Source organism: Amphiura filiformis, chromosome 14, assembly GCF_039555335.1.
Source record: "Amphiura filiformis chromosome 14, Afil_fr2py, whole genome shotgun sequence".
NCBI classification, from domain to species: Eukaryota; Metazoa; Echinodermata; class Ophiuroidea; order Amphilepidida; family Amphiuridae; genus Amphiura; species Amphiura filiformis.
This window is the reverse complement of record NC_092641.1, coordinates 30,907,473-30,925,966: the sequence shown is the minus strand read 5'-3', so window position 1 is coordinate 30,925,966 and position 18,494 is coordinate 30,907,473. Positions and strand designations below refer to the sequence as shown.

The 18,494-nt window shown below is 38.3% G+C and overlaps 1 protein-coding gene across 1 annotated transcript; it reads left to right on the top strand.

Moving 5' to 3' along the window:
• Positions 1 to 1,960: 1,960 nt before the first annotated feature.
• Positions 1,961 to 17,938, top strand: LOC140169356 (arylsulfatase-like). Its single transcript, XM_072192612.1, has 6 exons — positions 1,961 to 2,199; positions 4,186 to 4,335; positions 7,698 to 7,810; positions 12,596 to 12,824; positions 13,665 to 13,798; positions 17,255 to 17,938. The coding sequence occupies exons 1-6, from the start codon at positions 2,031 to 2,033 to the stop codon at positions 17,936 to 17,938; spliced, it is 1,479 nt and encodes a 492-aa protein (XP_072048713.1). The 5' UTR covers positions 1,961 to 2,030.
• Positions 17,939 to 18,494: the final 556 nt, after the last annotated feature.

Genomic DNA, 18,494 nt, shown 5'->3' with positions numbered 1-18,494 from the left:
ACGCAGAGTAGCCGTGCGCGTTTTAGGATTTTGTTTCGCTATAGGCCTATCTACTGAAGATAGCATTTAGAATCTCACCCTGATTCATTGCATCTTTCTACTCTGGAAGTAACGTTTTCATCATTTTCTCTAAATTTAAAGCGATTATAAGAAAAAATGTACACTCTAAATTTCAAGGTTTGGTTTAAAATGAATCCTAAAGGATTGTGATCAGGAACCAATCAAGTATTAGATTTAAAATTAAATATTAGGCCTACAGATTTAAAATTATTTTTAAAAATCAATTTTTACCTCTTCCTCTCCCCCCACCCTCACACTTTTTTGTTTTGTTTTTTAATAGCGTGGCATTAGGCCGAATGCCGATTTTTTTAAATCGCGCAGAGTAGCCGTGCGTTGATTTTTTTTCGCTGTTGGGCCTATCTACTGAAGATAGCATTTAGAATCTCATCCCGAGTCATTGCATCTTTCTACTCTAGAAGTAACGTTTTACATTTATTTCTCTAAATTTTTACTTCATCATGTAGCGGCGAATTTTTTCTTTCTAATACACCAGTCCCGATCAGAAAGTTTAAAGCGACATTACATATTCATCACTTTCCGCATCTGCCTGTTTCTCTATTTTTACCTCTTTTTCCTCCCTTTTTTAATACCGTAGAGCGCCAAATGGCGATTTTTTTAAATCACGCAGAGTAGCCGTGCGCGTTTTAGGATTTTGTTTCGCTATAGGCCTATCTACTGAAGATAGCATTTAGAATCTCACCCTGATTCATTGCATCTTTCTACTCTGGAAGTAACGTTTTACATCATTTTCTCTAAATTTAAAGCGATTATAAGAAAAAATGTACACTCTAAATTTCAAGGTTTGGTTTAAAATGAATCCTAAAGGATTGTGATCAGGAACCAATCAAGTATTAGATTTAAAATTAAATATTAGGCCTATAGATTTAAAATTATTTTTAAAAATCTATTTTTACCTCTTCCTCTCCCGCCACCCTCCCCCTTTTTTGTTTTTTTAATAGCGTGGCATTAGGCCGAATGCCGATTTTTTTATAGCTCAGAACTGGCGTGCTAGGAAAGTATTTGGTATATTATTTTGATTATTTTTTTCCCGCCATGTTTTCCCGCCATTTACTCAGAGATTTAGCATCTCATCATCATCTCTTTCTACTCTATATACGGTAGTAATGTTTACATTATTCTCTATTTACATTTCTTCACGTAGAGTGAGTATTTTTTTTTCTTTTCGGAAAAATTATTGACCCGCGATATATGATATTGTACTACTCCCCATTCCAGAAAAATACAGCACAAATTCTTTGGGATTTAAAAAATATTATCCTGTTTTAACAAAAGAAACATAGCTAAATCCTAATCCTTTAGTTAGTCCTAACTAGCAATAAAAGTCCAATTTTTATATTTGGCCAATTTTTGGAAATAAGGGCCAAAAACATGCATTTTGAGGGTGTTTTTCGTTTGTTGTGACCATAAAGCCCATAGACATGTACTAAGATTAATTTCAGTTAATGCATTCTAATTTTTGGAAAAGACATGTTTTATTCTTAACCAACCATTTTAAAGTAACACAAAAAAAGTGAAAATTAGAGCAAAATTTCGACATATACTCAAGTATTTGAATGCTTAGACTTTTTCCAAGTCTGTGATTTTTGTGACTCGATTGTCAGAAACTATGCCGAAAATGCATGTTTTTGGCTCTTTTTCAAGACATTAGTAAAATAGTGAACTTTTTCTTTTGTATGTCCAGTTAGGACTAAATGAATGATTAGGATTTAGCTATGTTTCATGTGGCAAAACAGGATAATATTTTTTTTATTCAAAAAAATTAGTTCTGTATTTTTCTGGAATGGGAAGTAGACCTTGCAAACTGACAGCATTGTTCGTGCTCAAGCCCAAACTACTGACCTGAAAGCACAGAGCTGAAAGTCACCACGCGTACCGTCATGGCAATCCAATGCACAAACTTCATATTGCTTGCAATAATTGCAAATATATCGTCTGCTTTGAGACCCAACATGATCATTTTCTTAGCCGATGATGTAGGCTATGGGGATCTGAAGTCTTACGGACATCCGACTCAAGAATGGGGTCCAATCGACGACATGGCCGAAGAGGGAATGAAGTTTAGTTCTTTGTACTCGACTAATTCTGTTTGCTCGCCAAGTAGAGCGGCATTGCTTACAGGTATTTATGCTGTCATATCATGCTATCATGAGGGCACAATGCATCTTCATTTTCTGAACTTGGGTTTTCACCTATATCCCAGCAATTGGTCCCACCAGAACCTACGTGTGTCTCCGCATGGAGCGAGCGTTTAAACAAACAAACAAACAAACAAACACAAAATGTTTTCAAAACGTTTAAACGTGTTATAAACGGGTTTGGTTATTAGTAAAAACGGTTCAACCATGAATTTTAAATGTCGGGTTATAATGGCCATGAAAACATTTTTTAAACGTTTTATATGAAAAAATACTACAGGGCAGGGGCGGATCCAGGAATTTTCAATAGAGGGGGCGCCGAGCCACCACCGCCGCTGCTGCGGCTCGGCGCCCACACAAAGTCAGGCGCCGCTCTGCAAAAATACACAGAGTCAGGCGCCGATCTGCAAAAAATAGAGGGGGCGCGCGCCGGGTGCGCCCCTCTAAATCCGCCACTGCAGGGTACAGCATTTTTTCAAATGTTATCAAATGTTATCGTAAAATGTGTTTTTTTGTATGTTGTTAAAACGTTTTAACCCGACATTTAAACGTTATATGTAAAACGTTTTATAGTTGACGGTGGCGATAGTGGGTATCAGAAAGTTGTGGAAAGCCATCACAGTTCGAGGACACCACAGTACATTATGTACTTATTGAATATTCGAACCACTATATTGTGTAGGCCTAAATAATTGTGTCCCCTTTAATGCCTTTTTATTGTGTAGGGGAAAGTGGGGTAATGCCGGACTGTGGGGAATCCCGGACACATCGATTGCAGCTAAACGGGGAAGGGTGGCACTATTATACTACCATAGGGTATTCGCTACCTCTAGGTGTACCTCACGTGTCTCGTCTTTGTGAAAATTGCGAAAAAACAGAGATTGTCATTTATCTGAAAAGTGTTTTTCTTAGCTGGGCGACAATTAATGCGACAAGGGACACAGATGAAGTATGGATGGAAATTATGTTTGATACTTGATTGTTAGCTGGATGTATGAATTTTGGTATCTTAAAAATGGATTAGTAGAACAAGCACTGAAAAATTGGACCGTGAGGGGTAATCCCGGACACACGTGCGTCTCTATACAGATGGGGTAATGCCGGACACTTGTTATTTCGAAAATATAGACAACAACGACAGCCCCCATAGTTGTATGCTTGAGGTAACAGAAGTACCTAATACATTCTAGGGGATTATCATCCTACTCCACTTTCCCTCTTAGCAACAACCATGTGTCCGGGATTACCCCGTGTCCGGCATTACCCCATCATTTTTTACCATTTTGTTTTTTAAAAACTTATTAACTATAGATGTTGAGTTATAAAAAAACTGGTTGCTAGTTAGAACATTACTCCTACTTTGCATTGATATGATTTTCACTGATGAACTTTATTTAATCTTGTACATGTGTAGCCTTAACGAAAGGTGCCCGGGATTACCCCACTCTCCCCTAGGCCTAAATAATTGTGTGTACCATACATGTAGGCCTATCTTATAGACCTTCAGGCACAAGTCAATACCATTGTATAACTTTCCTTCCTTCCTATATATATATAGGCCTACGTGCTGTATGTACCGCAAATGCTTGAGTATGATTTGAATGTTATTTCACTCTAAAAATTGATTTCAATTTCAATTACAATCCAATTCAAATCTTTTTAACCCTAATCTATACCCTTCAAAATAATTTTGACAATTTTATTTAAAAAATATAATATTACTCATAGTGAGCAACTTGTCCTATAGCACGTCCCTTTTTAAAGGGATTTTTATTTTCTCAGGAATACAGGCACAAAAATAAGATTCATATGGTTTGGCCCGCCAGCCACTACTCTGCAGAAATCAATTCAAAGATTGTCACCCCCCTCCTTTTTTTAGGAGCGGTGCATCCTGCAGCGGCAAGTTCAAAATTCGTTCAATTCGAACAATCTATTTTGTAATGTAGGCCGTTTTCTGATCCTATCATAGGCAGACTACCGATTCGAATTGGAGTATACGGAAAATATAGGGTCTTCAATCCTCCATCACCGAATGGGCTTCCTAAGGAAGAAATAACTCTGCCTGAAATTTTACGTGACGTGGGTTATGCTTCAGGAATGGTTGGAAAGTGGCATCTAGGTAAGACTGACACACCCACTACCCCACCCGTACCCACTTAACCATCCTATCTCACACATATGCACCCCCACTGGCGTATATTTCTTTTTGACATGGTGGGGGGGGGAGTGGGGTTGGAAAATTTTCTTGAAATATACTACAGGGTGTAACAATAAAATTTATACAATTGCGTTTTGACTTGTCAGGAAAAAACTAAAAGAGTTATGGCACATTAATGTTATATGCAATACAATTAGTAATATCTTGGCTTAAAAATACGTTTAGTTGACTTCTTTACTAGCTTGGGTTCAAAAGTTATGTCCGATTAATTAAATCGTCCAGAAAACGTGTTGGGCCACTTTTGCCATGTTTGTGCATATCAATTTTGAACCGCGTAGATATGCTTATCGTGCATCAAACATCAAAGAACTGACACAAAAGAATATTAAGTGGTGTTTCTTCATATAATTAACATGAACTTAATAATAATATGATATGTCTTTAAAATCTATAAATGAAGTCATGAAATGTCTTTCTTTATCTTATAAATAAAGTAATTTCTCATATCCCTGAGATATCATTGGTAAAACTGAGAACAGTTTTTGCAATAATAAGATTTTGAAATTAAGTTCAGCTGTTCATGGGAGACCAATAATGCCAGCATTTCTGTTAACAAATTCTACATACTTCTCTTAGTTATATATAATGCCTTGATGGAAGACGTGAGTTTGGAAAATGAGCTATTAACAATCTTATGGTTTCCATGGACCCCATGTGCTACTGAATGTCACAACCCTAAAAATACGCTCTTCCAACGTGAATTGGGGTTGAAGTTGTTGAGCTTCAGCCACGATTTCTAGTAAATGAGGTTGTTATGTCAGGGCTTAGTTGTGACTTTCAAAAACTCAAGGAGATATTCTATTATATAATCATTTGTACCACTTCAAATACTCCATTGTTTAAAACTACCTATCATAAGAGCATCGTCCATCTGGTCCATGGTTTAACTCTATTCAGTCACTTTTGTAACACTTAGACAAAAGTGGCCCAAGCGGTTTTAAGACTAGGTTACATAATTGGGCATATCTTCACTTGTATACCGTCGAATTTATTGGAACAAAGCTTAGCTGGTGACTAAAGAAATTATCTTGATAGACATATAAATATCAAACCAAATAATAAGCGGCATACTTGTGTCATTCTATTTTCAAAATTGTACAAATTTTATTGTTACACCCTGTATAGTAGTAGAATCCGGCACCAAAATAAGTTTAAGGCACAAATGCACGCGAAAAATTGTGCCATTTTGAATCTAAAGTGATGAAATATTGTGCAAAAGGGGAATAAATTGCGCGTAGCTTTGGGCTTTGGGGAGCTAAATGGCCAAATATGAGGTTAATTTGATCAGAAACCCACATACAGGCGTCAACATTTGGGGGGGGGGGGTGATTGTATGGACCATCCCCGGCAAAATATGGGGGGCATTTATTCCCCACCCCATGCATTAACAAAACAATGAGAGGACGGAAGAAATATCTTAAGTTACCATTACCATTATACATGTATTTTATCCGTACCGCCATACGCCATGCATAAATTCGAGTAGCCAGATTTCCACAAATAAAAATAAAAAGTTGTCAAAAGCTGACCAACTTCGTTTGTTTGTTTTTCTAATAAGGCACGAATAGGGCATGAACGGAGCAAACTGCAACTTTTTAAATTGATATCGTCTTTGGGTTTAGGGATCGTCGTGTCTTTATTTCATGAACAATTTCAACGAATGAGGTCTTAAACTCAGGCTAAAAAATGCAGCTACTAGCTGCTGGTTCCAATTATGAAATTATCTGTCTTTTTTAAGGATATACAGGGGGTGAACATAACTGGTACCTCTAATTCTTTGGTTTATTCTAGCTGAAGCGAATGCTTATAAAGCATAGTACGAACATAATGGGCGGTTTTTGGATTTTTGCACTTCACACACAAATTCCCCATCGACCCCCAAAATTTAATGCCCGAAATTAAAAGAACAGATTACCATAAAAAATAAAACAGTAATCTTTTATGGGAATATTATTTTATCGTCTTTTCAGACTTCAATTTCACGCGATTGGGTATTACGAATCGTTATAAACTCCTCAACAAAAGTTTGGAAAGTTTTTTCAAGCATCTGTATCTCAAATTATTTGTGACATATTCATCATGTTCATATCGTGTTGCATATCAATGGATAGCTACAATACTCCCCTTTACAATGACATTTTTCACGGCTGAGTACACGCCTTGTGAATGTAGTGGGGTCTCAAACAGAATTTGCCAAATTCTGTGCTCAAACAACGCAAGCCACTAACCTCAATAACTGGTGGGAAAATCACAGGCAGCCACAATAGTCAGGCATCTTCTCCTCATGCTGCTCACCGACCTGGTTACACATTACTGTGGCATGGCATTCCATTCTTCAACCAAGATTCGTCGCAGATCATTCAATGTGGTTGCAAGCTAGTCCCACAAGTGTTCAATCGGGTTGAGGTCTGGCCCCCGGGTCTGCCTGATGGCAGGCCATTTTGGCTCTACTCCCATATTCTGTAGGTAGTCGTTGACTACCGTGGCTCTGTGGGGCGAGCGGTGTCATCTTGGAGGATTGCGTTAGGTCCCAGATTGTGAAGATATGGGATTGCAGCTTGCTGCACAGAATAATGGTCAATTTGGCAAATTGTGTTTGAGACCCCACTACCTTCACAAGGCGTGTACTCAGCCGTGAAAAATGTTATTGTTTCAAACGGGGTGTCATTGTAAAGGGAAGTATTGTAGCTATCCATTGATATGCAACACGATATGAATATGTCACAAATAATTTGAGATACGGATGCTTGAAAAAACTTTCCAAACTTTTGTTGTTTATTTACGTCGTATAGTAAATATTCATTATGCTTTACAAGTCGTGTTCACACAGTCGGATACAAGTGAGTTATTACCGGTAATAAGCGACTTATAACCGGTATTAGTAACTTATTACCGGTATTAAGTGCTTTAAATCAGACTGTGTGAACACGACTATCGATGAGTTGACCTCAATGTTTATCAACAAAGGCAAGGGACCGTATATCTTAATGCTTGAGTGAACACCGTGCAACCACTACACTGTTCAATAGTCTTGTGGCGGGAGTTTTAAAAACACGAGCCCTGAACAAAATAGTCCTATGATACTGCTAGGCAAAAAACAATGGAAAATTTGACGATGTGTGCGCACATTGTCAGGCATTGACGTCAGAAGTCAACTCATCTATACATTGGATTCTACAGTTTTCACACAACAAATATGAAATGCGATCTGTGACATGAATCCTTGAATAATGAAGTTTCCTTTTTTTTATAATCTTCAATAGGTATCAATGATTATACCCCTATGAGTGGTGTACATCTTCCTCACTACCATGGCTTTGATTGGTTGGGAACTAATCTGCCCTTCACTAATGTATGGGTATGTGATGAGACAAAGGTAAGAGATTGTATGGTACAAATCAAATGGGGAATTCACCGAGCTGTGGGTCTTGGTGTCAGCTCAAGGGCGAGAGCACACGAAGGCCAAAGGTCATCTCAAACAAGCCGGACAAACATTTTTTTGTTTTATTCCCTGTGTTTGGAACTGATGGAGGGAGAAAGACATACAAAATTAGCCACCAGTTCCCAACGTTTATGAACGATTAAATATAAACAAAACTTCTTTTTAAGCAACAGATACAAAGAGGGACAAGCCAGGCAAACAAGTTGCCTTTTGCAGATCCCATCTGCATGGTGGAAATAACCCATTTCCTAAACCTAGGTCTCCCTTTGATACGTCCGAGGCTCTATGTTCTCTATGCCCCTTCCAGCCCGGGCCTCCAGCTAACCCAGCCCGTATCTCCTCGGACCCGCAGGCCGGAGAAGACACTTGTTGACAAAAATGTGAGCATAGGGCCTGCACTTTGGCTCGACATTTGAAAGGGGCGTGAATTCATTTTTGGATACGCCCCTATTATAATTAGGTAATACTCGACTCACACACATTCCCTATATGTAGGGGCCTATTAATACATGTACCACATGTAGTAAATCTGTCTGCTTTATCTGTATTGTGCCGTTCTTAAGCAAATAGTTAAACACGATTTCATCAAACATTATAACAATAGCTCTTTTACAGTGTGCAATCATCCCGGGCAATAATTGGGCAATAATAGAGGATGTGCGTGAAATTATTGATTGGCTCCATACAAAGGATTTGAACCGGTGTCCTTCACCGTAATCATGGCGCAATGCGGTGCATTCAATCAAACGTTGTCGTCAACCTATTTGATCGTATAGTGCATTTGTTATGTGTGTGAGACGAGCTGTCGCGGTAGATTGCAATAGCTTGTAATCATGCTTTTGTTGAATGAATTGAGTACTCCGCCATATTTACGGTATGCTACGTCATAATCTAGGTGATTATTTGCATTGGATGTCTTGAATACGCTGGCGAAGTTGTGTAATAATCGGACTAATGCTATAACAGTAGGTGAATACAAGTTTTGAATATATCGCGTTGCAAAGCCCCATTCAGTGATCCCAGCGAAAGTGAAAAAAAATCAAATTGTTACTTTTATAAAAATTTTAATGAAAAAATTGGCAAAAACCCAAGAAAACGGCAGTTTCGACGAAGTTGAAGCCCCAATCAAATAGGCCTACATGTAGCTAATTTATATATAAATTACAGATTCACATAAATGCATTATTTTTGTCTTAAATAGGCCTACGCGGCTTTCGGCTGAACCACTAGCAGAAGACACCAAATTGATGTTTTATGACCTTTGACATTCTTTTGTGACATGGTCAGTTCAATTCACGCCGAGTGTCCTTGACAGGTTTGACTCTGCTTCAGTGGTCATGAAAGAATTCAAAAGATAACCTCTGCCCCAACAATCCCAAGCAATTGTCTGAAACTGCTCTTCGGATGATGTAGGCCTATCATAAGAACTCAGTCGTCAAATGATGATAGTCATATACTGACCGAAAGATTATTACTGACTATATCATTGAAGACTGAGTTCCGCAGTCTAGTACAAAATCTGAATTTTGATGATTTTTACGATCGTCCGGATGAAAAATGACTGATCTGAATGGGCCGTTAGTTCCCACCTCTCCTTACCCTGGCAATATGAATCAAAGAAAAATAAAGAAAAAAAAAATAAAACAAGAAGAAAAAAAAAAAGAAAAAGAAAAGAAACAATAAAAGAAAAACAAATATGAAAAGTTCGGACAATATTTGGTTTATAAAATTAATGTGACCGTGATGAGGCTCGAACTCACCACCTTGCGATTTAAAGTTCGAAGCGCTCGTGTACCAAATTCTGATGCCTTACCAAGTGAGCTGTGCTCCTGAGATACGAAATAAAAATAAAATAATACACTGTATACCTGCTTGTGTCGGTAATTGATTTGCTCAAATTCCATAATGGTACAGTGCAACAGAGCAAAAATGCCCAAAATTTAAAAGCTATATAATTTATGAACAATATACACTACACATAAAAATACTAATACAAGGGAATTTCAACATAAGAATCCAAACAATTAAGTACTAACATGCACAGCTTTGTCCTTATATCACATTTGGGTTTTTAACAAACAATGTTATCAAACCTCTACTGTGATTGGCAGCTGCATCAGCAAGTGGCTACTAACTGACCTTGACAGGCTTGAATGTCTGTCATCTGCTACAAAACCATCACACTCACATAATGCTACAGGGAGCACAGTACTTTGACAATGGAGTGAAAGACTATTATTATTGATTAGGCGCGGATTCTAAAAGTACAGCTCCTATGCGTGTATAGCAAAAAATTGGAATTGAATGTTTGGAATCATGTAACTAAAATACTAAATGCATTCTGCAAAATGTGCTCTGACCAATTTATAAAGCATTTCATTAGCTTTAATTTGACATATTGTTTGACATGTTTGGAATTATGGTAAATCATTAAATAATACATTTATTAATTAATCAATTATGTCAATTAATTAAAAATTTAATGCAAATATGCATATTTTCTCTGACAGAATTGTAGGATTTGACAAGAGCCATCTTTCTTGTAAGTTTGATTCTTATAACATACCGGTATCGTATTGCGTCCCGTTATAGTTGCAGAAAAAAATACGCGTGCAGGACACACATACGCCCCCCCCCCCCCACCACACCCAGAGGATCGTACCGCTTTACAATCGTATAACATTCATTGGCGCTAGTAGTAGTAAATTCCAATTTTCTGTGCTTTACCTCACTTGTTCTGCTCAAAATTAAAAGGGACATATCTGACAGTAAAAGCTTACATTTTATGGAAATTATGTTTAAATTTGCTTAAACAGCACAAAACAGATAAAGCAGACTAATTTACTATACATAGGCCTATACATGTATGGTATGCCAGGGACTGTTTAAGAATATATCATTAGATTTATGATATTTACTTCGAGGACTGTTATATATCAAAAATGTGAAAAATATCAAATTTTAATAATTTGTCATAAAATTTGTATTATATCGTGAATTTCAAACAATGAAAATTTATTTGATATCAGAAAGACATTCTTCGTATTCAGAATGCAATTCGATATGTCTGATGTGCTCTCATGTCCCACAAAAAATACTCTCGAAACGCTCAAAACGCTCATTCCAGATCCCTTAATTTGGTTAATTTTCTTTGTCTTTTTTTTTTTCCTTTTCTTGTTTTATTTATTTTTTTCTTTATTTTTCTTTGATTTATATTGCCAGGGAAAGGAGATGGGGGAACTAAAGGCCCATTCAGTGATTTTTTGATTTTTTTTTTCATCCCGACGATCGTAAAAATCATAAAAATTCAGATTTTGGATACAATGATAGTCAGTAATTTTTATATTTTGGACATTATTATGACTATCATTTGAGGACTGAGTTCTTATGATCCGAGGAGCAGTTTCAGACAATTGCTTGGGATTATTGGGGCAGAGGTTATCTTTTGAATTCTTTCATGACTACTGAAGCATAGTCAAACCTGTCAAGGACACTCGGCGTGAATTGAAAGACCATGTCACTCGCCACAAAAGAATGTCAAAGGTCATAAAAGGCCTATGGATGATTTTGTACCTTTCGTCATTGTCATAGATGTGCTAACATAGCTTGCTAGTATAGTGGTTCAGCCGAAAGCCGTGTGTCTAAGACAAAAAATAATGCATTTACGTGAGTCTGTAATTTATATACCGGTACTGACAGTATATAAATTAGCTAGGCCTACATATATTTGAATGGGGCTTCAACTTCGTCAATACTGTCGTTTTCCTGTTTTGCTTTTTTGCCATTTGTTTTTCATTAAAACATTTTTTCGCTGGGATCACTGAATGGGACTTTGTAGCGCGGATTACTCAAAACTTGTTTTTACCTACTGCTATATATATATAGTATTAATTCGATTATTACATAACTTTGCCAGCGTATTCAAGACATAGGTTATGTAAGGGATAAACTGTACATGGGTATAGACGTATAGAGGCCCTGCATGCTTTTATCGATTGGCTCCAAACAAAGGATTTGAACCGGTGTCCTTCACCGTAATCACGGCGCAGTAGCCTGCAATCCATTCAATCAAATGTTGTCAGTGTGCGAGACGAACGATGTATAAATCTGGAGGTCACATCATCACTTTAATCATGCTTATTGTAAAAAGTTTGTCCAATGCATATACTGTGTTCCCGGGTATTGTCAATGCAGTCAAGCAAACAGGTATTATATTTTGAAAAGGCCGCTATAGTATATTCACAGGGGTGTCTTGAATGGCCAATCATATGGGACATAATCAAATTGCAGTGACTGCTTCCTTTGTTACCACATGTCAGTCATCTTGTGATTATTGGACCATGTAAACCTGCGAAAAACGAGCCAAAGTGCAGGCCCTATGAAAAATGTGCTCGTTGTCACGTACGAGGAAGATCAGTTTTAGCCCATAAGCGGAAGGAGACTATTCCCACCAAAAGTCCGATTTCTCTGAGCTTTGCCGTGACAAGTCTTCAAAAGCTACCGGCCTAATCGTAGCACCGCACCACCCAACAGTTGGGCAGGTCTATGTAGCGCAATTTAGTACAGATACAACACTTTACAACACGAGGAGAACGACGGGATGGGACGTGGAAAGGGGTCCCATTTTAGGAGAAAAAGCCGAAGAAACAGCCTGCAAGAATGATAACTGAATACCAAATCTGGTCTTATACATACTTTAGTTTGTTTTCTTTCTTTCAGAAACACATGGATGCTCCAGACCCAAGCATGTGTTTCATGTATGACAATGAAACCATCATTCAGCAGCCATTTTCCCACCAATATTTAACCAAGACATTTGTGGACGAGGCCAGTACATTCATAAGGCAACAGACAGAAAACGACAAACCATTCTTTCTCTACCTTTCATTTGCGCATAATCACGTAGCCATGTTTATAGGGAAAGACACCGAATTTACGTCAAATAGAGGTAATGGTAATATGTTGTGCAATGTTTGGATCCGCCCACCCATCACACACACTGTGGGTGTGTTGGGTGTGGTGAATTTTCAAAATGGTAGTACAAATATCGCTTAACGTCTTAATTTCAACTTGCCAAAATACTGTATCCTACCCTTTCGACCCCCCCCCGGGGTCTTCACGCAGACTTGCAGTGCTACCAATCGGCATACCAATTTTTTCACAAAAAGCACCCAAATTTGCCCTAATTGGGCGCTTTTAAGGACATTTTGCCCGAATGCGCGCAATTAGGGGCAATGGTCTCCACTGAAAATCCACCATTCGATTTACCAAAATCACAGAAAAGGAACCACAATTTCAAACCTTAAATTGCCTAATTATGGTTTTTGTGCGTAATTTTGAAAGCTTGTAATGGTATTATGTTACTTGTCTAAATTTGACCATAAACATGATTAAAAATAGTGCGGGGAAGAGTGCAGACGAGGGCTACTTCTCCCAGACGCCACGTTCCCGGAACCACCGCTAGGTGGCAGCACACGACTAAAGTTTTGATGGAACACCTGAATTGCTTTCATATGCTCAGACCTGGTAATGCTCAGAGATGCCCGAGATATCTATGATGTAGCCACAATTTTGACATTGTAGCGCATGGAATGCCTTAGGATGGTTTCAAAAGTGTTGAAACGCTGATAAATATACGAAACAGTATAGATCTGGGCCAAAAAAGACTCATCTGGCCAGACGCCACCAACGGCATCTATCTCAGATTCCGAAAAACTTTGGATATAGAAATGAACAAATATAAATCAGTTTTACTATGCTAAATATCTAAAAATTCTTTTCACATTAGGTATATATGGAGCTGGTATTCGTGAGTTAAGCTGGGCTGTAGGAGAAATAATGAAAGATATCAAATCATTGGGGATTGATAACAACACGCTGGTTTTCTTTACATCCGACAACGGAGGACATAATAGAGATGTGTAATGAAGGAGGCGACAATGGAATACTCAAGGGTATGATATTGTAAATATAGAGATAATGATTAAAAAACACATCCACCATACTGTAATGTAATGGGTAATGATCAGTTAATTGAAAACGTTTACACGCCCAATATTAACACTGATTTGGCTCCAGTGCATAGTTTCGGTGCATTTTGATGATGATGGATGTGAACATCGACGCTTGGCCAAGATGAAAGTATTGAAAAATGAATTCCCGGGATTAAATTGCCTTAAATTTGTTATTGCTTGACCTAATGGTGCGAAAAGCTTACCTAGAACATATGTGACCGTCCACCACAAACCAGCCGTAAAGTCAGCCCGGTTAATTTTGTTTTATTTCGCGTTTAGAAAATATACATCATAAGCTTTAAAATGGTATATCATTTGATTTCAAACGATATCTAGAAGCGGGGCTATGGTTTGTTGAACTTTGCTCCTTCAAAAAAATGATACCTTATTTCGGTTGTACATGTGTCTCTTTTTCCACATTGCTGGTAATAAATAGCAAACAGTTAATTGGCGGTCATTTCAAATCATCCTCAAGTCAACGATGTTCAGGAATGTCCTCTCATTGTTAATTGTTGGTTATACATTGCTAGACAAAAATACAATGCTTTGTAACCCACCACTTCAACAGGATTTAGTCAAAGCAAACAGAGACTAGAGCTATTTAAGAATTCTATAGACATGGGTAGAAGCTTATAATCCTCTAACCATTTTAAAGAGCCATATTTTTAAAGCTACTCCCACTTTCAAAACTGGTAGATTACAAGTGCACTTCAATTCTGATGAACACGTATTGGTATTTAGGTTCAGTAAATGTCACCTTAAACCTCAATCAATTTGATAATATTAAAATAATGTTGCTCAAATTCAGACATTTTACCCCCAGAAAAATCCAATTCAGTCTCCTTAAAACCGCCATTTTAGGCAATTCACTACATTATGAGCGCCATAATGTAAACTAATGGAAAGCACATTTTCTGTCAAAACAAAATTACATCTCCCGACACACCCCAATTAATCATTAGAGAATGAAATTGGAGAAAACCTTCTGATAATTACAAACACTCGCTGAGCAGCAAGACCTTCCCTCTAAGCTTTTAATCCGATAAGCTGATTATCTATTTGTTTTCTTGAATTGGAAGACATTCTTTGATGTATTACTGAGCTCAATCATCTGAAATTACTGGAGCGTGAGCCACCCAGGTTGGTAGCTCAGCATAGTATTTTATTGTCAGAAGGTTTTCTCCAAATTCATTTCCTAATGTATTTAGCCCGTGCGGTTTATACAGACCCCTTCAAGACCAATCTTGGAATATTGCGAAAAAATATTCCAAACTAAATGTCAAGTATATATACCAACTAACATTACGGCACATTTGCAATGACTCCGAGGTCACACACGGGGAATGTGTAAATATTGTGGCGCAAGCTATAAACAGCCCATTCAACAGTATGATCATGGCGGCGAACACGTAGCTTCTGTTTTGATAACACTTGAGGGGTGAGAAGCGTATCGAATGTCCTGCGCGCATCCTACGCACCATGAAGAAGCTGCTACTTCCGGTAATACAGCACACAATTTACCCTCTTGTGTTTATAGTGGAAATATCTCGCGCCAATATTCTTCGGTTGAGAAGGATATCGATGTGCGGTACATACAAATACGGCTAGTGTTTATAGTGAGCAAGTTTCCGGATAATTTCTGACCGGATAGAAATTATACCACAATGTACCGCACATCTGCTCCCACTATAAACACGCTGAATGTGGAACTAATACTCATAGTTGAGGATGCAACTCAATCAGGTTGGCCCGACTTCGGAACTTTGGTCAGGAACGTCGGAAATACGTCGTATTACTATTTATACGGTTCCATGTTTTCGTCACCGTCATAATTAGATAACGCCCGCACTTGGTATCATTTTGAACAACGTATTTTTAAAACTGGCTGATGAGATGTAATGCTGCAAAGTACCAGGCCCTTCAAGTCACGAACAAGTGTCAAACCATCATTGCTTCGTATGACGTACATGGTCATGTCTTGGAGGTTGTTAACTGTGCCAAAAGCCACGGCCACCATGGCCTTCCTCTCTGGTAACCTCAATTACTGCAGTCAAAAGGTGAAGAAAGCAACTTACACTACGTTCATCCGACAGTTGAGTATGCTTCAACAGTATGGGGTACACCCAGTGAAACACTAAGAATGTCGAATAGGTCCAACGTAGTTCACCAGTCCGCTTTGTCACTGGAGATTACGAAAGGACAAGCAGTGTCTCCGCCATGCTGCAGAAACTCAACTGGTCATCTCATCAGAACCGACGTCTACATAGACGCTTGATAATGATGTACAAGATTCGCTACAACTTAGTTGACATCACATGTGATCATCATCTGACTCCTTAATCATCATCCACCAAAGGACACAACTCCCTCTTCTTCAACTCCAAGCCAGCTCTTCTGTGTCACCAACTTCGTTTTCCCGCGAACTATCCGGAACAGGAACAACCTTCCAGAAGATCCAGCTGGGTTCCCATCCCTCGACGCCACCGAGTCAGCGGTGAGGGATCGTCCACAGAGATAGTTCTGCGATCCTCTCATCTGAGTTTTTTTCGTGCACTTGTGTATTTCTTTTGCACCAGTCTTCACTTTAAAAGAAGGAAGAAAGGAACAAACCGACAAACATATCAGTAACATTAGGGATATAAGACAACATCAAATAATGTACGTCGTCGTGCCTATGTTGGCCCAGCGTACTTTAACCTTGGGCCAACGACAGCGTAAAGTCGGGAAAAGGTCTGCGACGATATTGAGGTAGAAACGGCAAGAGTCGGCCCAACACCTTTTATACGTCGTCGGAATGACGGGAGGCCGATAAACAGTGTACCGGCGCGGCGTTCGGCTAACATCACTGACGACTCGAACCTATAGTCGGGCCAATGTCCATGTGTTATCAGGGCAAGGAACCTTGATTGTCACACATACCCGTACCACCATTTCACGTCGGTGTCCATCGGGCATGTTGTTGGCTCCTTTTATTTGACAGAAGGTTATTGCCACACTGTTACCATAAATTGGCTATAATTAAGCGATATAATTACAGACTTAGAACTTTTATCCGAAGGAATGTGAAGATCGCGTCAATCAAGCAATACAGTTAAGTCTATAGTCAAGGATAACGCAATATTTCTTTGTTTCAATTGATAGCCATAAAGTGATATTGTTTCTATATAGGAGAATGTTCCTTCGAAAGGAGGATGCTCCCAAAGCATTATTATTATCACACGCGTAAAAATCCAATGGTGCCTTGGAAGGCGATGTCGACCCTGGAGGTCAAAACTTGGACTATTAAGAGCAACCGTTGGCGGCGCATTGTATTATTAATATTAGCTTAGATATCAAGCGAAGGAGCATTCCGATTTAATATTAGCAAGTTTTGTATAATTATCTCAATTTTATCACACCCTTTATTATTGTTATAGGTGGAAAAGCCAATTACTATGAAGGCGGAATTCGAGTTCCAGGTATTCTGAGGTGGCCGGGGCAGATTTCTGCAGGCACAATAAACTCTAACATTGTGAGTCAAATGGACATGTTTACTACGTTCGTGAATCTGGCTGGAGGAGAGACGCCATCAGATCGGGTAATTGACGGTAGAGACATTACCCAGCAGATACTTGGTTCAATGAAAAATGAAAGCAAAACTAAAAAACGCATCTTATTTTTCTACTGCAACGATATGTTGTTTGCCGTTCGATATGGCTCTTTCAAAGTTCATTTTTACACCATGCCTGTTAAAAACAAAGAGGAATATGCTGACGCATGTGGAGAAGGCGGATTTCCAAACACAATGTATTTTAATTGCTATTATTGCCCTAGTGAATGTGTTATAAAACATGATCCTCCTTTGATATTCAATGTTGATGCTGATCCTGCTGAGGAATATCAACTAGATCTAGCATTGCATAAATTACTTTTACTGGAAGTAAAACATCTTCTTGCGGAACACAATTCAACTTTGATTAAAGGAGAAGAACTGCTGTCTGCCCTTAATCAACCATCGCAACCTTGCTGTGACAGTTCCAAGCCCTCGTGTTCATGTAACTATCCCTGAATCGAATATGCTGACTGTAACGTTTATGTTATTGTCATGATTATTCTATATGTGACCGTACACCACGAATGAGCCGTAAATGTCCTCAATTGTATTCTGAGTTACAGTGTAAAATGGGCATGAAGGTCGTATTCATAGGTACCTCAATTTGGTGCTACGTGTACCTCATTTAATGAGATACACGTAGCACCAAATTGAAATACCTATGAATACGACCTTCATGCCCATTTTACACTGTAACTCAGAATACAATTGAGGACATTTACGGCTCATTCGTGGTGTACGGTCACATATGTTGTATGCATTAGCTGCGTTGTAAAATGAGAGGCAATTGTTGATGAAAAATAAGAAAGTCTATAAAAAACTCATAATATTCTCCACATCTGAAAAAGAGCTGATATCTCTCCTTTTAAAATGTGTTTATTGCATGTGACGCGATGGCTTGACAGGCTTCACATTATGTCAATTGTTGTCATGTTAGAAAGAAAATTCAATTGACATTTTTATCATATTTGGAATACCACTCTATGTCAATTATGAATTAAGTTGCATTATG

What these genes read in the sequence shown, in the direction of transcription:
- LOC140169356 (XM_072192612.1), top strand. Translation starts at nt 2,031, where the DNA reads ATGATCATTTTCTTAGCCGATGATGTAGGCTATGGGGATCTGAAGTCT. An exon ending in TAGAGCGGCATTGCTTACAG is followed by an intron (nt 2,200 to 4,185) that starts GTATTTATGCTG and finishes ATCCTATCATAG; the next exon opens with GCAGACTACCGATTCGAATT. An exon ending in GGGTATGTGATGAGACAAAG is followed by an intron (nt 7,811 to 12,595) that starts GTAAGAGATTGT and finishes TCTTTCTTTCAG; the next exon opens with AAACACATGGATGCTCCAGA.